At 37.0% G+C, this 24,054-nt stretch overlaps 1 protein-coding gene across 2 annotated transcripts in view; it reads right to left on the minus strand.

The window, feature by feature from the left end:
• Window positions 1-1,207: 1,207 nt before the first annotated feature.
• Window positions 1,208-24,054, minus strand: part of mRpL22 (mitochondrial ribosomal protein L22) — an 82,483-nt gene continuing 59,636 nt past the window's right edge. For both annotated transcript variants that reach the window (XM_067101881.1, XM_067101880.1), the window contains exons 4-5: window positions 6,309-6,522; window positions 1,208-1,548 (exon numbers count right to left, since the gene is read on the minus strand). In XM_067101881.1, coding sequence (XP_066957982.1) covers window positions 1,325-1,548; window positions 6,309-6,522 — 438 coding nt within the window. In that variant the 3' untranslated portion in view covers window positions 1,208-1,324. The remainder of the gene's footprint in view (window positions 1,549-6,308; window positions 6,523-24,054) is intronic.

A 24,054-nucleotide genomic window follows, 5' to 3' on the forward strand; every position in this document is an offset into this window, starting at 1 on the left:
GCTTGAAATTTTGGCAGTTATCGTGATTTATATGAAAATATTTCAAAACTGATAAAAGCTACAACCATGAGTTATTTTCTGTTGTATTCTACATGAAATTGCGCACATTTCCATATATAAAACTTCATGTAACGACTAACGTAAAACGGTGCAAACATTACGACAACGTGACGAAAGAATTTCTGGCGCGGACGTAAGGAAAAAGTTTTTTCAAAAATTCACCATAAATCGAAATACTGTGCTAGAGACTTCCAATTGGTTGCAAAATGAAGGTAAATGATTGAATATTGCTAGATTGTAAGAGTTTTAGCTTAAAATTGCGTCTTTTGACCATTTCGGTCGAGTCAAATCTGACCGAAGGTTGAAATTTTGGCAGTTATCGTGGTTTATATGAAAATATTTCCAAACTGATAAAAGCTACAACCATGGGTTATATTTTGTTGTATTGTACATGAAATTGCGCACATTTTCATATATAAAACTTTATGTAACGGCTAATACAAGACAGTGCAAAAATTACGACAAAATGACGAAAGAATTTATGAAATTTTCGGCTGAGTTACTGCCCGTGCGTAAGAAAAAAGTTTTTTTCAAAAATTCACCATAAATCGAAATATTGTGCTAGAGACTTCCAATTTGTTGCAAAATGAAGGTACATGATTGAATATTACTAGAATGTAAGAGTTTTAGCTTACAATTGCGTTTTTCGACCATTTTGGTCGAGTCAAAGTTGACCGAAGGTTGAAATTTTTTGTAGTCGACGTACGGTACGTCCACTCGGCACCCAACAGACAATTTTAGTCGACGTATGATACGTCCAATAGGCGTTTAAGGGTTAAACTAGTTTTGAAAGGTGTACTTGATTACTGGGATTCAAGTTCATACAGACCTGATTCTTGGAAAATTTATTATTTATCTGGAAAAGGTAAATGATTTGCCACAACGTCAGTCACCTTGTTGACCATTTATTCTACGGAGACTGCTGTATGATCTATTGTAAATTACCTATTAGAAATCATGAATGAAGGCAAATGCAATGTTCTGGTCTCACTCAACATCAACGTGGCTGCAAAATAAATATGTTGAGGAAATAGTTAACAAGGCTGTTAACGGCACTACATAATAAAAACAAGTAAGGCAGGTGACTGAAATATTTGGATATTTAGATCAATCAGTCCATAAGATTCATAAGGATACCAAAGTCCCATTTAATTTTACATTTATTCGTCATATTTTACAAAAGTAACACTGAAAAAATCACAAGCACTTTTATAAGTCACAAGTCCAGTATATGCAAACTACTTTACAAATTAAAAGAAATCCTTTAAATTACATATTTGATATTCCGTTTACGCAAATCCTCCATCCATTGCTGAAGCATTTCAGGACCAGTAAGATGTCTTGTGTGAGGATAGTAGTGCTCAGGTGGTTCTCCTTCTTCTAAGGTAACAAAATAATGGCAGTATCTATATCTGACAGTTCCAAATCTTCGACGAGCGTGTCGACGCATTCCTTTGATAACCATTCCTTTCGTTACAAATGATTCAGCTGTATGGAAAACTATAATCTCAGGCATAGGTGATAAAACTATTTTCATAAAAAGAAGCAATAAGCAGATATTCTACAACAGCATGAGTTTGACTCAAAAAGAAAAAAATAATACAAATAGAAAATGTGTTTACATATGAAAACAAAATTTATTTTTTCAGACAAACCTATTACAATACTTATACTTCGCTATTTTTTGTGCACATGAAATCATCACAGATGCTTCAGTCCCTCTTAAAATACAGAAAGTCAATGGCAGTCAGATAATACTGCTGAGCAATATTTGGGTGGATTTCCAATTTTCAAGCAGCCAAGAGAATCCTTAAATGCACTGTCTATATAGGTTTTAAAAAAAATTACATTTCACTTCAAACCTACTACAATTCTCAATTACTAAGTGAGAATGACCAGTCTACTAAAATCCCTAGACTTGCAGACTGAGACCTGTAGGACTTACAAGAAAGCTCCTTAGGGCTGATCTCAAGGGGATAGCAGGTTTAAAAAAAGAAATCAAAAATTCTAAGAATAAAAATAAAATTTTTCATGGAAAAACCTGTCTTCACAGTCAAATTTCCCCAGCCACATAACTTCTGAAGTATTGCATACAGAAGAAAAATCAACAGAAAACCATTTACTTAGTTACTGTTTGTGTATGACCACATTTGATCCATCAGTAAGAAGGAACTGTATGCTTCATTCTTCTAATGGAAATCCCAAAACATCCTACAACAATGGGACTTGAAACAGGGCAAGTATTATGATGATCATTTTATGAAAAATTTTGCTATTATTATAAAAACTTCAATTGTTTCATTACAAACCTATCAATCATAATTAACCTGAATTGTAATTTAGGTGGGAGGAAATGATCATGCCTAGACACTGCCAGTTCTAATAGGTTGAGGTGCACTTAGGGGCAGAAAACAGTCAAGAAGCAAATGTCTAAAAAGCCTCTTGGGTTCCTTTGAGTTGATGAAGGCCCTGAGAGTGAAGTAAAAGTTTCTACTTGAAAATCTTTTAAAAAAATGAGCAGTAAATAAACCATCCAGGAAAGATGTAGCTGCTTGTAAACTCAAAAATCTGTTTCACTGGTGAATGAAAATAATCAGGGAGGAGTTAAAAAAAAAAAAAGAGGAAGACGAAGAAGACACTTCCAATAGAGTGATAACCTCACCTACCACAACTACTGGTTCCAATGAGTAATCCCAGTCCCCTTGTACCACTATAAGCTGTAGGTCCCGTTGCTAAGTAACCAATTGGTTCTTAGCCACGTAAAATAAGTCTAATCCTTCGGGCCAGCCCTAGGAGAGCTGTTAATCAGCTCAGTGGTCTGGTAAAACTAAGGTATACTTAACTTTTAACATAAAATCTCTCAAACAGAAGGTGGTGAAAATGGACTGATTACTCCATGTACAGTACTTTTATTTTTCCTGAAATCTAAACATTTCCCTCAAAAGGCAATTTTTCAGACATCAAAGCATGCTTAATACAGTAATAACCAGCAGGAAACTATGTCTTGAGAGGCATATCCTTCCATCCTGTTTAGTATATAGGAAGAGTCTAGTGATGATCTGTTTCAACATCCACAGCTAGGTTTTTGTTTCAATTTCATTACTGAACAAGACTGTGAACCAATGAGAACAAGAGAGACCTCCAACCCTCTTTGTGCTGCACCAAGAGAGGCTGTGAAATTTGCCTACTCTCCTGGACAGTGCTAAGGCTAGCAGGAAGATGAGCTTGAATAAGATCCCCTGGTCCAAATTCTACCATAAGACCTCATATGCAGCAGGAGGGTCAAATCTCACTTTTCATGACAGCTCATTTCTTATGAGCATGGGACCTCACAATATGACTAGTGATAAGGTAGACATATGATACACAATCTGCTGGCCATGGAACTACTGTGAGGTGCAAACAACTTCAGAGACTGAGACTGGTGGTATCTCTGCAGACAGGAGTGGTGACAGCATGAGGGTTACTCTCTAAGCTCCTTGAAGAGAAGGTCACAGGGATCAAGAAGCTATTCTGATTGTAGCAAATGAGGAGACACCAAGGTCATCCTTAGACTGGGCATGATACACACCAACTGACCACTCAGTGGATCAGGATAAACAGGCACAAAACCTTCCATTATTATTACTTTCTTACATAAAGTTTGCATGTGATTCACTGATTTCAGTAGCACCGCAGCCTCTTTTTGCCCCCAAAACAAGTCAAAAGCCTATGTCATAAGGCCCCATTACAATGTATGCTGGCTCTCTTATATTATGGTCAAAGGGATTTTCTTCAAATTTTCAAGTATCATTATTCAACCAATGCTCAAAATTCTCTCATTTGGAAACCAAAAACTTCAGCCTCGAAGTTTACATAATTTGATTAAAAAAAAAACATTTTTAAAATTTATGTAAAAAAAGTTGCAGTAGACCCTGAAAGTTGAAATAAATTTCATACAATCATCTTTGAGATACAGATATTTACTTCTTGAGATTATAAGTTTAGAGAAACTGGCAAAAGAATTATTTTTACTTATCTTGTAATAACTTCAAAGCAGTGATAATTACAAAGCTAATTTTTTCAGTGAAATTACCTCTTCATATAAAACATACATCATGATATAACATCCCCCCATAAACCATGATATAAAATCCCTCTGAATGTAAGTTACCACTAGAGTAAAGTGAATTTAATATTTAATCGACATGGATGACAAATTATCACAAAATCCACTTTACTCGGAAACTGTAATTTTACTTATGCTACCAAAATAGTGGGGGAGGGTGAATAAAGTAAAATTGCCAATTTCCAACTAAAGCAGATTAGACGATCATAAAAAATTTTGCAATACAGTAATTTGTTGTTTAATGCAAGTGGTGAAATATTTGTCTATGAACCTCTCTGACATTTTTTTGAGCAATAATATCTTAGAAATGTTCAGTACACAAACTTCAACCAAAAAAATCACCTTTACTGACAACTTATTGCAAATTTTCCTCACTTTGGTCATTATTTTGACATAAAAGCAAAAAAGGCACAAGATTTCAGACTTTCCCCTAACACAAACCCAACCTAATATCTTTCCAAATAAGGAAGATATACAGTTCTGAAGTCTGCTAAACTTCAAATGCATTTTTCTTATTTTTCCAAAGATAGCTGGTGAAAGTTATGCAATGAATGCCTCATTTGTAGTAACAAAATTGATATATAAACAAAAAGTAAAGACTGCTTAACTAGACCAAATCAACAATAAGGTATCACCAGTTTTCAATAACGTTATTATTTCTACTTTCTTTTCAAATATGATTTCTTTCCTTCCTGATGCATCACTACTCTTCAGGCATAGTTACAAAAGCTTGCAATTCAAAATCTGAACAAAATACTGTACAAAAGTTAATGATTTTGTCTCAGCATGAGTGACAAGTGTTCAGATTCAAACTGGCATCATAATGGCAGGCTTGAAACAACAAACCACCAAGGCCACAATGTGTTTCTGACTGTGTAACAACGTTATTAATATATTTGTTTTACCAACCATTGTATCTTAATTGAATTTTTAATATAATAAATTTTACTGGAATTTATCACAAGCTCAAATTGTCTGTAAGTCAGACATTTGCAACCTGGAGACTGCCAGTGCAATAAATAACTGACATGTCAACGATCACATCTTAAGAAAGATTAACAATCATTATTCTAGGTATGAATATGCTAGCCTACAGTGGATTTTCAGTATATCTACCTTACATAATTTTCCAGGTATTGTATTTCTGCTATGATGCTGTATTAAGTTTTTCTACCCATATCATACTGTACAGTATTTTCTAAAATGCATACTGCAGTACCATTTAATACGAATCTATGTAAAACAACAAAGAAGCTCACAGACTATTTATCTGCTGACTTCACTGTCTTTTGAATGAATTTTCATTTTAACTAAATAGGTCTCTAATAATTTTACATTAACAAATAACGGCACACAAATGTCACTAGTGTTTCATTAAAGATGCCATCAAAATACTCCAGACAGGCTGGGTTGACTATACCTTTAATGTTTATTGTACCTATACTGAATAGTAATGCTTTGATTTACAACAGCTTTGAGTTACAACATAGTTTTTTGCTACTAACCCTGTTGTAAATTAAGGGATACATGCAGACATAATGCAAGTTCCTGCCTTCCTTCAATCACTTTCTTGCATCTCATGGATTAGATGCATGAAGAATGACTGCTGGCTGCTCAATGCAACAGGAAGCAATTGATCATGCACGTAACTCCCAGCTGACTTCTCTTTTATACAGAAACGGAGGGATTGAAGCTGGGACCATTCTGGATGCAAGAAATGGCTGGAATATTGGTAATGGGTTTCTAATTTTGATTTTAAAAATAGAAAACTTTCAAAAAACTAAATTTCTAATATAAACAAATTATAATTTAGTGTGGCAAAATTAGTCCTAGATGCTTCAGTCCCTTGTCAGAGAAACAAAATGGCAGTAAGCTAGAACTGTTCACGCTGCATCATGCAGTCAGGATCATTTCCAGTGTCATCTGATATATAAACTGTGAGAAATAAGCAGTGCTGGGAAACAAGAACTTGCATTGTACGTAACTGGTGAGCTTCAGTAATCTGACAATGAGCTCCTCCTTGTTGGGAAGGTCACATTCTTTTTATAACTACTATGCTGTTTATAATCAGTAATAATGCAGTTTTGTAACATGTATGTACATGTGCAACACAACAGAAAAAAGTGGAATTAATACTTACAAACCCACAGATTGCTTTTATATTCCACATTATGTTCTTTAACAGCTAATGCTTGTGCTTCTTCCAGAGTTTCTCTTGCTGCAACTGCTCCTTTCTTATGAACAAATTTGAGTTGATTTATGGCATCATCTATTTTCATACCACGAACCAAACTGGCAATATACCACATCTTCTTTGGGCTATATTTAATATTTTCTTTTGCATGACACACAAACTGGAAAGTAAAGCATAAACATTAAAATGACCATTATTATTAATAAACAAAACTGACTTTTCATGACAAAAAATATACTTACATTGCCTATTTTGAACTAAAAAATATACCCAAATATGGATGTCAGTAAACAGATAATGCGCTTGCACGTACAATATCCATGGGTTTCCAGCTGTGGACCCAGTTCACTCTTCCTGTAGTCCTGACTTTGACAGTGAGAACATGGGACAATGATAAAAAAAAAAACTGGAAAATAAATACAGTTATGGGTTTGTATAAAAAAATATTGTTTTTGGCATTAAAGACTCATCACTTTACAACTGCCTGCCTTGAGATGTATCAGCTCTCATTCCAGACATGATAAAAGAAAAAACTAGAATCCAAGTTACTCTCTGCCCATCCAGATTAGATATGGATAATTCTTGAATAAGACTTTTCTAACTGAAATGGACCAAAAATCAATATCCATATTAAGAATAAATGTTACGCCGTTATTCAGCAAACTGACAACAGTCTAGCATCGTGACCTCTTGATGCTGACATTGTGACTAAGTACATTTTTCATAAACATCTCAAGATCAGTACCTCTCACTCCATCTTTATGCTTCTTCACTACTTAACAATGATGTAATGGAAATGATATTATAAAGGCATTGTCAATGTGATTATTGTTATGATGATTATTATAGTTTCTCATACTCATTTAATTGTTATTTTGTTACATATTGAGGCTCTCCAGCAATGGCTCATTAGGAGAGGCTTTTCACAACTGGGTTAACACTGCCCTCTTGGAGGTACTGTATTCAAGAGGTGGTCAACGACTTGGGCTCTTCCAGTGACCTTAGCCATATGTGCCAACCTTTAGAAAGGGATCCCACACCTAGGACTGCAGTCCTCATCCTGGGATGTGTCATTGTTGTTAGAATGCCTATCCAGTTCTGTGTACAAACCTATGAGTGATACTTTTCTACGGGATCTTACCCTGAAGACAGCACTCATAATGGCCCTAACTTCAAACAGGTAAGAGAGTGAGTTATGTGATCTCTGACAACATTTCTCACAAAAACTGAAGTATTGGCCCCTCCTATGTGACTGGATTTATGGCAAAGATACTGACAACTTCTCTAAACCTCATTCAGCACCCTTATTATTATTCGACCCTTGCCTCTTCAGCCTGAGAACAAGGAAAATATCCTCTCTTTTTTTCTCAAATGAGGTGTCAGGATTTATCCGTGTAATATCAAAAGTCTTTGGTTATGTCAAGTCATCTTGAAAGCTTATGATAACTCTTGAGCTTGTAGCATCCAGCACAAAAGTTAGAGGTCAGGAAATTTGGGCTATATTTACATTTCTGGCCTCTAAAATAAATAGGATGGAAATTTCTTCTATCATATATTTATGTATTTAAATTTTGGGCCAGGCCCTGAAATCCTTAGACTTGTTCTCAGTAGGTCCTCTTGTAGCTGTAGGCCAGTTACAGTTACTACCCCTCAAATGGAAATTACACTCTGACTGACTGACTCCTCTTCCCCCTAATATTTGTCACTTGTCACAGAACATGATCAGCTAAGGTACTTAAGAGTGTTTTGGTTCACTACTGACTTGGAATTTCAGCAGCAAAGGCTATAGCGTCACAAACAAGGTAAGTTCCCATTTCAGAAACCCTTCTCAGTCTCCAGAGCCTCTAGATTCCATGACCCAGTCATTCAGTAGTTCACTGGATCTAAATTCCTGAGTCTATGTCCAAATAACAAGTCTCCTTTCGCAGAAATGGCTACTCGAGCAGTAATGATGTGATGGATTTTTAGTGTTACAACAAATAAAAAATTTCTAAAACAAATTTGTTTCCTTTGATACAAACCAATCAATTTAGATAATAATAATAATAATAATAATAACGGGCGCCATGGCAGAGTGGTTTAGCTCACTGATGGACTGGTCAGTCATTGGATGGGTGACCACTCTCCTCGGTGTTGATTCCATGGGAAAGGATCTTTACCATAATTTCCTCAGTCTACTCAGCTGTAAGTGAGTACCTATTCTCGATGGGTTAAATAGCAAAACTCAGCAATGTTGGAAAGAAATGAAAGAATTAATGACAACAACATAAATGGAACCTTTGGCAACAGAGGAGCTTCGTCCAGCATCCAGGTATAAAACCCAATCGACGGGGAGGGCAGTCATGTACTTGGAGGTCATCATCCAGCAACTGCCCACCACAGTGACAGTAACCAACAACCAGAGACTAAAGCTACAGAGGCAAACCAGAAAAATAAGGAAATATGGAGATGCTACATCAGAAGCAACCCAAGGATACAGAAGAAGACTGGTCAACATCTGGAATGAGAGAAATAACACCTCAAACAGAAGAGAGGCTGGCAGACCAAATAAGGAACATAAAGAAAAAGAACTGGCTCTCCACAACAGAAAGAGAGGAACTGGAAAGAGAAATAACACCCAGCAACGAAGGACAAGAAGACGAACTAAGATATGATGACACAGAAAATGACAGGAATGATGAGCTACCAAACAATGACACACGAGGAAACACTGAAGATGTAACAGAGAGGTTGGAATGGGTGGAAATGACACACGAGGAAACACTGAAGATGTAACAGAGAGGTTGGAATGGGTGGAAAAGATCAGACAATGGATAAAGCCAGATACAGAAAGAACAAAGATCCCCTCTATGAAACCCTACAACACAAAGAATCTAAGGGAAAAAACAAGTGAAGTTAATGAAATAATGAGACTAATCCACACCACCAGTATCACAGAAACAAATAACCTGGCATATGCAGGAGCAAGACTAGTAGTAGAACTCATGGGGATACAAACACCAATACCACCATCACAACCAACCCAACAGAAACCAAAACAACAACAGCCTTGGAAAAGGTGCCTGGAAAAACAAATCATGGCGATGAGATCTGACTTGAATAAACTCAAAGAGATGGCAGAAAAGAGGCTAAGAAGCAAGAAAACAAGAGAGGAACTGAATGAGAAATACAAAGTACAGGAGAAGGGACTAAACAACACAATACAAGATATAAAACAGTGGCTTAAAGCCAAAGCACATAAGATCCAAGGGTACATGAACAGAACAAACTCTACGGAACCAACCAGAAAAGACTATACAGCCAACTAAGAGGGGAAGACAACCACCAGGAAATTCCTGAAGCCAAACCAAGTAAGAGACTGAGAAAACATTTGGAGCAATCCAGTATCACACAACAAACATGCAACATGGCTCCAGGAAATCAAGGCAGAATGGGGAGAATAAAGCAAAGATTCACCGAGATCATGACAGACACAGTCAGACACCAACTAAAGAAATTGCCCAACTGGAAAGTCCCAGGTCCCGATGAAGTCCATGGATACTGGCTCAAAAACTTCTAGTCCCTACACCCACTCACAAATAGCAGAAAAACTCCAGCATTGTATCACAAACCACCATGAGCCCAAATGGATAACCAGAGAGAGAACATCCTTAGTACAGAAAGACAAGAACAAGGGAAATATAGCAAGTAACTATTGTGCAGGCCTATCACCTGCCTACCAATAATGTGGAAGTTACTAACAGGTATCATCAGTGAAAGGCTATACAACTACCTAGAGGATACAAACACCATCCCCCACCTAAAGAAAAGCTGCAGAAGGCAGTGTACGGGCACAAAAGACCAGCTCCTAATAGACAAAATGGTGATGAAGAACAGTAAGAGAAGGAGAACCAACCTAAGCATGGCATGGATTGACTACAAGAAAGCCTTTGACATAATAACACTCACATGGCTAATAAAATGCCTGAAAATATATGGGGCAGAGGAAAACACCATCAGCTTCCTTAAAAATACAATGCACAACTGGAATACAGTACTTACAAGCTCTGGGATAAGAACAGCAGAGGTTAACATCAGGAAGGGATCTTTCAAGGTGACTCACTGTCCCCACTATTCTTCATAGTGGCCATGATTCCCATAACAAAAGTACTGCAGAAGATGGATGCTGGGTACCAACTCAAGAAAGGAGGCAACAGAATTAACCACCTGATGTTCATGGACAACATCAAGCTGTATGGTAAGAGCATCGAAATACAGTAGATACCCTAATCCAGACTGTAAGGATTGTATCTGGGGACATCAAGATGGAGTTTGGAACAGAAAACTGTGCACTGGTCAAACTACAAACAGGCAAAGTAACAAGAATTGAAGGGATACAGCTACCAGATGGGAATAGCAACAAACACATAGATGAGACAGGATACAAATACTTGGGAATAATAGAAGAAGAGGATATAAAACACCAACAGATGAAGGACATGATCAGGAAAGAATATATGCAGACTTAAGGCGATACTCAAGTCAAAACTCAACGCCAGAAACATGACAAAAGCCATAAACACATGGGGAGTACCAGTAATCAGATACAGCGCAGGAGTAGCGGAGTGGATGAAGGCTGAACTCCGCAGCATAGACCAGAAAACACATGACAATACACAAAGCACTACACCCAAGAGCATATACAGACAGACTACTAGTTTGATAGTCTAAACGAAAAAAAGCCCTCAAAAATGCTTATACCTGAGTATTTTAATAGTTTTATCACAAAAACTGCAATTAGTCATGAAAATTATATGAAAATACAGTAATTAGTGAATATTTCTCAGTGAAAAACACCGCGAATGGGCAAATTTTCCACGAATAATGGGTAGATACGTTCCACAGAGAAATCTGCGAATACTTGTGTCCGCGAATAGTGAGACCACAAATACGGGGGGTTTACTGTATACATAACACAAAAGGAAGGGGGGAGAGGGCTATTAAGCATAGAGGACTGCGTCACCATTGAGAGCAGAGCACTAGGGCAACATCTGAAAACCAGTGAAGATGAGTGACTAAGGATTGCATGGGAAGAAGGACTGATAAAAGTAGACAAAGACCCAGAAATATACCAAGACAGGAGAATGAAAAACACAACAGATGAATGGCACATCAAACCAACGTATGGACAGTACGTGAGACAGACAAAAGAACTGGCCAGCAATGAAACATGGCAGTGACTACAGAGGGGAGAACTCAAGAAGGAAACAGAAGAAATGTTAACAGTGACACAAGATCAGACCCTAAGAACCATATATGTCCAGAGAACAATAAATGGAAACAACATCTCACCCATATGCAGGAAGTGCAATATGAAAGAGGAGACCATAAACCACATAGCAAGCGAACATCTGGCGCTTGCACAGAACCAGTACAAAAAGAGGCACGATTCAGTAGCAAAAGCCCTCCACTGCAGCCTATGCAAAAAACACCAGCTACCTTGCAGTAATAAGTGGTACGAACATCAACCTGAGGGAGTGATAGAAAACAATCAGGCAAAGGTCCTTTGGAACTGTGGTATCAGAACAGATAGGGTGATATGTGCCAATAGACCAGACATGACCTTGATTGACAAAATCAAGAAGGAAGTATCACTCATTGATATTGCAGTACCATGGGACACCAGAGTAGATGAGAAAGAATGAGAAAAAATTGATAAGTATCAAGACCTGAAAATCGAAATAAGATGGATATGGAATATGCCAGTGGAAATTGTACCCATAACCATAGGAACACTAGGCACGATCCCAAGGTCCCTGAAAAAGAATCTGGAAAAACTAGATGCCGAAGTAGCTCCAAAACTCATGCAGAAAAGTGTGCTACTAGAAAAGGTGCACATAGTGAGAAAAGTGATGGACTCCTAAGGAGGCAGGATGCAACCCAGAACCCCAAAACCACCCACTCAAATAGGGTGACTGTGATAGACCAAAAAAAATATATACATATACAGGTAGTCCCGGGTTATCAATGGGGTTCTGTTTCTGAGAGAGTGATGATAACCGAAAATCTGTGATAATAGCGCCGATCCTCAGTTATCGGCGCCAATAACCAGGGACTAGTGCCACCAATAACCATGGATCAGCACCAATAACCGGAGATCGGCACCAATAACCAGGAATCGGTGTCAAAAATTCGATTATCGTCATCACTAGACAAGCACCGTAAAACTGGATCGCCAATAACCGAGGCCGCCGATAACCGGGGACTGCCTGTATAATAACAATAATAATACTGGTAATAGGCATACTGTAATCGTAATAAACATCAAATTAAAACTAATAAGATTCTGTAATTAACAAATGAAAGCTGGGAACCTTCAATATCAAATTATATGCATTCATAACTAGACAGAAAGTGTCCTCAACATGAAGGATCCCAATTAAGGAAATCTGCCCTCATCCCAACTCTGCAGAGCTTGCAGACTGGTCAGACTACACTCATCATGATCATTTTCTGCTAACAGCAGGACTTAGGAGTCTAAAACAGGAGCTGGTGCACCTGAAGGTGGCAGTAATTAAGTGATACGTTTGTGTGAAAAATCAATCTTGTTTTACAATAACTACAAATCAATTAAAGTGGAACTAGATTTACAATAACTACAAATCAATTAAAGTGGGGAGGAATGGAGTTGTCAAAGCCCAAAATTGTTGCCATAGTTGAAACTGTAGAACATACTTGAAAATTCAGATGACATAAGCATCCTAACTCACTACTCTAATGGTGAAGGAACTGTCATTGAGAGAGAACTGGAAGCATTAATAACAATAAGAGGTGTGTAATTTGTGTTCAAGCAGTGTCTGCCTTCCACTCATCTGGGAATGTTATGGAGCTTATACTGTCTTCCCCAAATATGTCAATGAGGGAGATGATAGGTTTTATACAGTATGTGTGATGGAAAAAATAACTTAGGAGTCCGTGTTGTCTGAGTTCCGATAAGGGGAAAAAGTGGAAAGATGACTGGCCTAACTGACTAGAACCATCCCCAAAAACAAGGAGAACTTGCCCCTCTGTTACCAAAGGGCCTGAAAAGATTCTTACCACCTGTGGGTTCACTTCCTCAGAAAAAAAAACTTGCAATATGTTGTTTGGTATTTCCATAAACCTGCTACTAAAACTGTGTTCACATCTAGTTACTTAAAAAATGAAAGTGGTAGATAAAATTCTCATCTCATGGAAGCAAACCATTAATTGAGCAACTTTGCCATCTGTCACACTGCCCATATGCCAAGGTAAACTAAGCAGCCTTACCATCTGTCACAGTATCCTATGCCCACAAGACAATTCATTCCAGTATATACGAAACAGAATTCTTATTTGATTCCTGGTTTCCTCTCTAGACAGGATAACCAGGACTTCCCTTAATCTCGTTTTGTAAAGATAAAGGCTTAAGGCTCTGACTTGGCAGAGGAGAAGGTCCACTGTTCTAATCATGGTCAAAGAGTGACAAGAGACAAAATAGCAGAGTACAAAAGACCAATCTTGGTTTTGATATGAAGGTAGCAGCAAAGATCACACCTAAGCAGCCTTCTACAGTAGCAGCAATGCTTGTAGCTCACTTACTCTACAAAAATGCAAAGGCCAGAGGAAAATCTTCTTCAGAGTAAGATCAGGTTTGAAACTTGCTTCATCAATTCCTATACGGCCTCAGTAAGATTTCAAAATCAAAGGAAGGTTTCGTCTAGGAAGCATAATGGACACTTTTGCAACTTTCTTTTAACATTTTTGCACTGGACATGTCAAGTCTTCCAAAGACAAAAGTTTCAAGAATAGAATGAAGGATGGAACTGCAAGGTTTCTCTTTTTTTAATGTCCGAAGTTACACAGATACATAACAAGAGCTAATGTAGAGTAATACGTTTTTGTTGAAACAAATTTTTTTTAATATGATATCCCATTATGTTCCCCACTTCTAAAAATTTGATTTCATCCCTGTTAATCAATCTGACTAATACTGACATTTGGTATTGGATCTCAGTCCATATTTTTCATATTTTAATGAGTTTTAAATACACATTAACCTATTGTAAACTATTTCACTTTTCATTTAAAAACTGTTTATTCTCATTTTTTATTAATCCATTTACTACAACTATAATGCAAGTATTTTCATGTCTTACAGCACATTCCACCATCCTTCATATAATTCATTACCATCACTTATAATGCTTTCCACTTTCATTTTTTCTCTAAATATTTTGTAGTTGCTATAATACCCCCTTGAAGAAACGTCTACCTGCAAATCCAGTTTCCTTTGTAATTATTTTGCTGTCAATTACAGTGTTTCTCATCATCACTCCATATTGGATTGGATTTGAATATAAAATTTAGGCCAAAGGCCAAGCACTGGGACCTATGTGGCTATTCAGCGCTGGAAATAATGTTAAAGATGAAATGTACAATTAAAAATAAACGTACACGATCATACACACATATAACAACATAAATTAACCACATAGTTATCATCAACACTTGCCATCCTATACTAATACTTATTTTTTCCATGGTTTAGTGGCTGAAGATCATACCACACTTGACAACAAAATCAAGAGTACAGCCAAACAATGTCTCAGGTTCTTGTAATCACATTATTCAATCATGAACGAAGTTCTTGTAATCACATTATTCAATCATGAATAAAGTTCTTGTAATCACATTGTTCAATAATGAACAAAGTGTCTTTGTTACTCTTCCACAACTACAGAGCAGGAACACCCTACTCAAGTTAGGCCTGATGGCATGGTGAGTGGTTCTAGCAGTGTGCAAGCTTACTCTAAGCTTACTCTTTGCACTTGAATGTTATTTCAAAACAGCTGCTTTTTAACAAAGTACAGAGCCTAGTTGTCTTCATTACAAGTCAGTTATATTATCCAAATTCCCAATCAGTATCAGCACAGCCATCTTGAAAAATTACATTTTTATAATAAAATAAAGTTTTATATACTTACCAAGTAATTAGATAGCTACAGTTTCTACTTTAAACGGCAGCTTAAGAATTGAAATTCGTGGTAGCACTCTTTTGTTTTGGTGCAGGAAAGTGCCCTGCCCACTTTCGGGGAAGAACAGGTACAATGTAGCTAAAGAGCTCAGTTCGTTTATGTTCTATGTCCATGTCGGGGAGGAGGGATGGGCTCTGTTCATGTAATTACTTGGTAAGTATATATAAAACCTGATTTTATTATAAAAATGTCATTTTTATATATGACACTTACCAAGTAATTACATAGCTGAATCCGACACTGATAGGAGGTGGGAAGAATGGGCATGTACTACTCAAAAAATATTATAAAGGAATGCATTTCAAATAGAAAAGGCTAGCATTGTGGTAATGCTTGTTGTAACCTTAGCTGGGCAGAGAGCAAGAGCAGGAAGATACTTGACCCGTAGGATTGATTGACTGATTATGAAATTTAGGTCTTGAAGACCAAGCACCGGAACCCATCAGAATTATTCAATGCCATAATGAAGGTGAAATATATAAATTAATGATATGATTGATAATGAATAGGTGAATGATGATATACTGTACTAGTAAAATTCAGAACGTAAAAAATGAAGAATGATATTAGATAGAACCAATAAAAAATAAGTAAGACGGGGTTCCGTTCTTCGCCGCGTCGTAACCGAAAAGTATGCGGAACATCGTCGAAAATCGTCAAAAATCATAAGAAAACCTTACTTTTAATGCTCTGGGTGCATTGAAAACGATGTAAACTGCATTATTATTGAGTTTTACATCAAAAAACCTTCAAATTATGATTATTCTGCCATTTTGGGGCCATATTTCTTTCCGGATCGGATGCTGGAACAAAATAACAGCCGTAAGGAAATAATTTCTGATGAATATATTTGAAAAGCGTCGTAACCGAACGTTATTAAGTGGCGGAACCGTCGTGAAACCGGGACTGCCTGTATATTAAACTTCTATATTCAAAATATATGCTTAGTACTGTATAAGAATAAATATGACTATAATCTTTATTAAATATACTGAAATCATATCTCATTAAAATAACCAGATTCTTTCAAATAACTCATAAGGTTATCTACCTCAACGTCATCATTTAAAATTTCTAAAATAGTCTTCCCCGTTAGTAAGTACTTTGCCCTAAGGCAATTAAATTTAGGACAGTGCACCAGCATGTGCTCAACGGGTAGCTGACCACCACAGCGAGCACAAACTGAGGCACTGGCTCCCTCTAAATTATAGCTATGAGTGAAGCGGGTATGGCCAATCCTAAGCCGTGTTACGATGATCTCAAATCTTCTGTTACGATTAAAACCCAAACTCCAAAAATCGATACTTTTTCTAGTATTTCTTTACTTCCTATTTGTGGATAAAATGGGGGAAGTCCATCTCTGTTGCCATTTTGTACAAATGTATTGTCTGATAACTGGACACACATCCAAATGTGGCACCTTATTAGTTAAGAAATCACATCTTGCAGCATCCTTTGCTTTACTATCAGCTAGTTTGTTCCCTTCTAGACCAGTGTGCCCAGGAATCCAACTAAACTTTACTGATTTGTGGCGAACAGAAAGATAAAAAATCCATTCCTGACCTTTTGAATTAAGGGATGGGTAGGGTTAAACTTCTTTAAGGCTTCTAAAACACTCCTTGAGTCACTATATATTACTGTGGATTTAAGCGTCTTATCAGATGCAAGATCTAAAGCATCAACTACGGCTGTTGCTTCAGCAGTGAATATGGATGAGAAGTCTGATAACTTTTATATATATGATTCCCTCTCACACACCACTCCACATCCTACTCCATCTTCCAATTTTGATCCGTAAGTACTGTATAGATTTTCCTGTCATTTATGTGCCTCTCATCATGTTCCAAAAACTTGTTTCTGACTTCTTCTGCCGGATGATCTTTCTTCTTTGTCTCTTTAATGCAGACATCTATTGCTGGAATAAACCATGGAGGGATAGCAGGATGTTTCACTTGTGGGATCTTCTGAGTTTTTATACTTTCATCCTCCAGTTCACCCAGCTGTCTGATTTGAAATGGTACAGAAGATCTAGATCCAAAAACACTTGAGTCACACTGTTTTAAGATCTCAAAAGAAGGATTCTCCTTCGAGCTTTTCAGCCACATGGTGTGTCTCAGACCTAGCTCAAGTCCAGCAGTAGCTGATGGGGGTCTACATAAATACTTTCTATGGGTGAAGCTCTAACAGCTCCAGTGCAGATCCTTAGCCCCATATTATGCACAGCGTCCAATTCCTTAAGTTTAGTCTTTGAAGCAGATGAGTATACTTGGCAGCCATAGTCTAACTTACATACACTTACTACATTATAAAGCCTTAACAACGATTTCTTATCAGCACCCCAATTAAAATTAGATACTGCTTTTAAAATATTTAGTGATCTCCTCACTTTCACTTTTAACTGGTCAATATGATTATTCCAAGTGAGCTTTTCATCAAAGACCATTCCTAAAAATTTTACTTCAGTAGAGTAAGGTAAAATTATTCCATTTAAGGTAAGAGTTGGAATGGTTTCCTTAGTTCGGCGTCTGCAGAACCGAACAGCGACAGTCTTAGATTCGGAAAATCAAAACCCTTGCTCATTAACCCACTTGCTTACTTTATCGATGGCTCTTTGCATGAACCTGCTAGGAGATGCTGCATCATATCCTGTGCAGTACAGAGCCAAATCATCAACAAATAAAGACCCTTTTACTGGTGATGATATCTTTCCTAATACTCCATTAACGGCAATAGCAAAAAAGGTGACACTACGGACACTACCCTGAGGAACTCCCTCTTCTTGCAAGAAAGGTCATGATACATGATTCCCAACTCTTACCTTTATATATATTTCTGATAAAAACAAATTAATAAATCTGATAATTTTTCCCTTTAATGCCCATCTTATACAACTTTTTTATAACACCATAATGCCATGTGGTGTCATATGCCTTTTCCAAATCAAAGAAAATGCCTATTGTTTGGCACTGTTTAGTAAAACCTTGTTGTATTTAGTTTGAGAGCCTGAGCAAGGGATCTAAAGTAGATCTAGTTTTCCTAAAGCCAAACTGGAATGGAGAAAGCAATTTATTTGTTTCTAAGTGCCATACAAGTCTGGTATTAATCATCTTTTCCATCAGCTTACAAACACAACTGGTGAGAGCTACTGGTCTGTAGCTGCTGGGTAAAGTAGGATCCTTGTTTGGTTTCTTCATAGGGAAGATTAGTGGTAATTTCCAGCTCTTAGGAATAATACCAGGTTCCTAGATTTCATTTATTATATCTAAAAGAAATTTCTAAAAGAAATTTCTTTTACTTTTCTGGGAGATGTTTCAGCATTTCATAGAGTATTTTATCTTCACCAGGAGCTAATGGTTTGGTATTCTTGTAAGGCATCTTTGAGTTCCTACAGTGTAAATTTTGCATCATATATATGGTTCAAAATTATTTTCACCTAAATCAAGAAAAATCTGGGCATTTCTAATATCTTGGAATTCTAGAGAATAGTTCTCACCACTCAGCATTCTCGAGAAATGTTCTAATTTTTCTGTGACCTTTTCTGGTTGGGTGATTAGGTCACCATTTATCTTAAGGGAAGGCAGAGGTTCAGGGACAAACTTGCCATTTAGTTTTTTAATTTTCTTCCAAATCATTTTGGATGGTGTTTTTGAGCTAATGCCATTAATGTAGCACATCCATGACTATCTTTTTGCCTTTTTAAAATATTTATTTTGCTTGGCCACAGCACGTTAGCAAATAACTTTGGCTTCCGCAGTTCCACTCCTCTTATACTTTTTGTAGCATCTTTTAGTGGTCTTTTTCATACTACTGCAGGTTTTGTTCCACCAAGGAACTGCTGGTCTAGAGGGCTTCCCTTTTGTTGTTGGAATAGAGGCAATTGCACCATTGATAGTGGTGTCATTGAAGTAATTATATGCCTCCGAGAGGATGGAAATGATTTTACATTCACTTATGGAAATGATTTTATATTCTTGCCCATGAGAACAGACTCACAAAATTTCTTCCAGTCTGCTTCATCTACCTTCCATTTGGGAGGTGACTCACGAGTGCTGACTTTTAATTGTTTCATATGAATTGGGAAGTGGCCACTCCCATTTGGATATTCATTTACTGACCATTCATAATCAATGTGAGCACTAGACAAGCAAAAGCTCAGATTGATAGCCGAATAAGTACTGGAGTAGATGTTATGGTATGTCATGGCTCCATTATTGAGTATATTGATATTATGGTCATCCATAATAACCTCCAAAATCCTACCCTTGGCATCTGTCGTGTTCCCACCCCATATGGGGTTGTGAGCATTAAAATCCCCAAGGAGGAGGAAAAGAGTAAGAAGCTGATTAACCCTTAAACGCCGAGCCTCTATTTACAAAAGTGTCTGTCGTATGCCGGCGTCATTCGGGAGTTAGCGGCGAAGTGGAAAAAAAGTTTTTTTCAAAAAATCACAGCACGCTTAGTTTTCAAGATTAAGAGTTCATTTTTGGCTCCTTTTTTTGTCATTGCCTGAAGTTTAGTATACAGCCATCAAAAATGAAAAAAATATCATTATCATATATAAATATTGGAATATATGACAGCGTGAAAAAAATTTCATATATAATTGTATACAAATCGCGCTGTGAGCAAAATGGTTAAAGCTAATGAGTTATTTTTTTTCGTTGTATTGTACACTAAATTGCGATTATTTTGGTATATAACAAATTGTAAAACGATCAAAGCAACACAGAGAAAATATTATCATAAAATGATGCATGAATTCGTAACGCATAACGTAAAAAAAGTTTTTTCTAAAATTCACCATAAATCCAAATATTGTGCTAGAGACTTCCCGTTTGTTGCAAAATGAAGGTAATTGATTGAATATTACTAGACTGTAAGTGTTTTAGCTTACAATTGCAGTTTTCGACCATTTCAGTAGAGTTAAAGTTGGCCGAAGGTCGAATTTTTTCTATTTATCATAATTTATATGAAAATATTTCAAAACTGATAAAAGCTACAACCATGATTTATTTTTTGTTGTATTCTACATGATATTGCACACATTTTCATGTATAACACTTTATGTAAGGCCTAATATAAAATGGTGCAAAAATTACGACAAGGTGACTAAAGAAATTCTGAGATTTTCAGCCAAGTTACTGCGCGCGGAGGTAAGGAAAGTTTTTTTCAAAAATTCACCATAAATCGATATATTGTGCTAGAGACTTCCCGTTTGTTGCAAAACGAAGGTAAATGACTGAATGTTACTAGAATGTAAGAGTTTTAGCTTACAATTGCGTTTTTCGACCATTTCGGTCGAGTCAAAGTTGACTGAAGGTTGAAATTTTGGCACTTATCGTGATTTATATGAAAATATTTCAAAACTGATGAAAGCTACAACCATAAGTTATTTTTTGTTGTATTCTACATGAAATTGCGCACATTTTCATATATAGAACTTTATGTAATGGCTAATATAAAATGGTGCAAAAATTACGACAAAGTGATGAAAGAATTTCTGAGATTTTCGGCAGGGTTACCGCGCAGACGTAAGGAAAAAGTTTTTTTTTTAAATTCACCATAAATCGAAATATTGTGCTAGAGATTTCCAATTTGTTGCAAAATGAAGGTAAATGATTGAATATTACTAGAATGTAAGAGTTTTAGCTTACAATTGCGTTTTTCGACCATTTCGGTCAAGTCAAAGTTGACCAAAGGTTGAAATTTTGGCACTTATCGTGATTTATATGAAAATATTTCAAAACTTATATAAGCTACAACCATGGGTTGATTTTTGTTGTATTCTACATGAAATTGCGCACATTTTCATATATAAAACTTTATGTATCGGCTAATATAAAATGGTGCAAAAATTACGACAAAGTGACGAAAGAATTTCTGAGATGGGTCGCTGATGCTCTGTAGTGCGAGAAGAAAGAAATTCGCGCATGCGCGGCTGGGTAACGCTTATAAACAAAACAATAGCGTGATCCATGAACTCCCAGTATCCCTCAAGGCGCGTGATTTAAAATCTTTTGCAAACGGCCTATAACTATTTTTCCACCAATATTTAAAAAAACTTTTTGTAGTCGACATACCGTACGTCCACTCGGCACCCGACAGACAATTTTAGTCCACGTACGATACGTCCAGTCGGCGTTTACGGGTTAATCAGTAAATGAATATCATTATAAGTGAAATCCAAATCGGGAGGAAGATAGATGGAGCAAACTGTAATTTGCTTGTCTAAAATGAAAGTTACTGCTACAGCTTGGAGATGAGTATTAATTAATAGCAAGGAGTGCTGCAATGACTTATGCACAATAATTGCTGCACCTCCCTTAGCTCTATCCCTGATTGGTGGTGGAAAATTATATACAGTATGCTGTAATTTAACCCAGGATTATATTGTGTGCTTCCAAGCTTAGTTTCCTGGAGACACACAATACCTGGGCTATGGTCATGGAGCAGTACCTTCAGCTCTTCACTTCGAGCCCTAAGACCTCTACATTTCCATTGTAGTATTGACATGAAAACTATTTTTTGGGCTTGGTGGAAGGCCCTTTGAATCGAGCCTTCTCATTTACTCTCTTTTGTTTATGAGTATTATCAAGAGATGATTTGGAAAGGACTGGTCTTGACAGGTTTGGTTTATTATCTGTTGATTTACTGGTGTCATTTTGTTTCTCTTTCTTGTCAGTTTGTTTAAATTCAGGCTGGGGTTCTTGCATCAAGCTCAGTACTTCGTATCTATTACTAAGTGATTAAATCAGGCAGATACTCTGCCTCAGACAATTCCAAGGTGGTTGGGTTAAGTGCCATCTTACCCTCCTTGGAGGCTTGTGCTCTAGCCTCAACGTGCCAAGCACCTGACCCAGATGGTTGGGCCACTACCACAGTGTTTGATGTACCTGCTACATTAGAGGGTGCTGCCACTGCACCCCTAGTGGCAGATAGGGGTAGTGGCTTAAGAACTTCAGCATAGCTGTTAAGTTGTTGTCCTAATTGTCATTTTGCAAAATGAATACTTATATGCTCTGCACTGGCTTTTTTGATAGCGTAGTCGCTGTCTCGTCCTCAAAGGAGTTACCCCCCATGGTGTGCCAGTGCTCCCATGGTGACTAGACTAGTATCAAAGAAATATTTTTCTAGCCTGGTCTTGTAGCCGGGTATTGTGTCGTAATGAAAACACTATGACACGTGATAGAGTATAATGGACTCAAAGATAAGAGGGCATTTTCCCTTATCTTCAGCGAAGCTGAACCCAGTTTTTCCTACTTCAAAACTGCAAGAAGTGACTATTGCGCATGCGCGTCTGCCATCTTGTTTTACGACCGGGCAGGCAAAAAGACCATCTCCATTACCCTCTTCTAGCGCAAGTGATATGCTTCAACCGTCAGTGCTCCTTACTGTTTTCAAGAGTGTAAAGCAGCAAGTATTATGGAAACATCCAAACACGAAAGTTAAATGCTTATTTTTAAACTCGAGTTTTAAAAATTGTTAGTTTTAACTGTGGAACAAATGCCTTTTGTGTATAGATTCCCGAAAACTGAACTTTGTTTCGGAGCACATGGTCGGTGTCTTCAGAGCACATGGCGGTGCCCTCTCGTGATCTCTGTTAGTTGCGAAAGTTTTAAAAATTTGATGTTTTGATCATTCAGTTTATAATGTGTAACCAAAGAAATGTTCTACAATTTAGTATTAATTTAGATAATCATTTCAGATAATGGTGTCCACAATAACCTAAGCGGTAGCCTACAGAGACGGTAGCCTAACAAATTCAGTCAGAATAATGTTAATGTAGTAGATGTTGTCCATAGCCTATATCCTAGGATTACATATCCTAAAGGTGATTTAAATAATCTGGGGTAGAGATTAACCCAATTTAATGTAATTAAGAACCTTTTAAAACATTTTCTTTTACGGAACTAGACAGCAGCCCAGTTTACACCAAGGATCCTAGAATTCGGTAAACAGGAAACTAAACATTTTCCCGTCGGTATAACCTCAGAACTTGCATATGATCCATATAATCTAGGACTAGGCAGTAGCTATATTAGTTTAAGTTAAACTTACAAAAACACCCCATTATTGGACAATCACTACTAGGTAGTAATCTACTAGATGATAATCTAGAACCAGATGAAAATAATAACCTATGCAAGATGAGATAGTAGCCTAGCCTCAAGGCTACATACTAAGGCATTTGTGTTTTATGTAACCATACCCTTGTGAAATAATTAGCCCAGATTAGGCAGTATCCTAGATTAGAGTAAGTGATAACCTGACTATAAGAGTTTACATTATTGGCCTACTATATGATATCATAGACCAAATAACCTAGGATTGGATACAATCAAGGAAGTTGTCAACCTGGGCTAGACAAACATAGTAGCCTAACTGTGCTTACTTATTAGCAAATTGCTAAGTTTATATAGCCTATATATTTATCATCTGTAAAAGTCGGGATTAGCTAATACCCTAACTAGGCTAAGTAAGAAAGAATAAGCCCAGTAGTGCATATAAACAGTATTCAAGGGTCAATAACATTAGTAAGATCTTATGAAGCCTATATCCTTACAGGTGATATAAATTCTTAGAACAGACAATAGCCTAACCAGATATACTGGAAACCCCTCAAGGGAACGTTCCGATTGTTAATTTAGTACCAGCGC

Source organism: Macrobrachium rosenbergii, chromosome 58, assembly GCF_040412425.1.
Source record: "Macrobrachium rosenbergii isolate ZJJX-2024 chromosome 58, ASM4041242v1, whole genome shotgun sequence".
In the NCBI taxonomy this organism is placed as follows: domain Eukaryota; kingdom Metazoa; phylum Arthropoda; class Malacostraca; order Decapoda; family Palaemonidae; genus Macrobrachium; species Macrobrachium rosenbergii.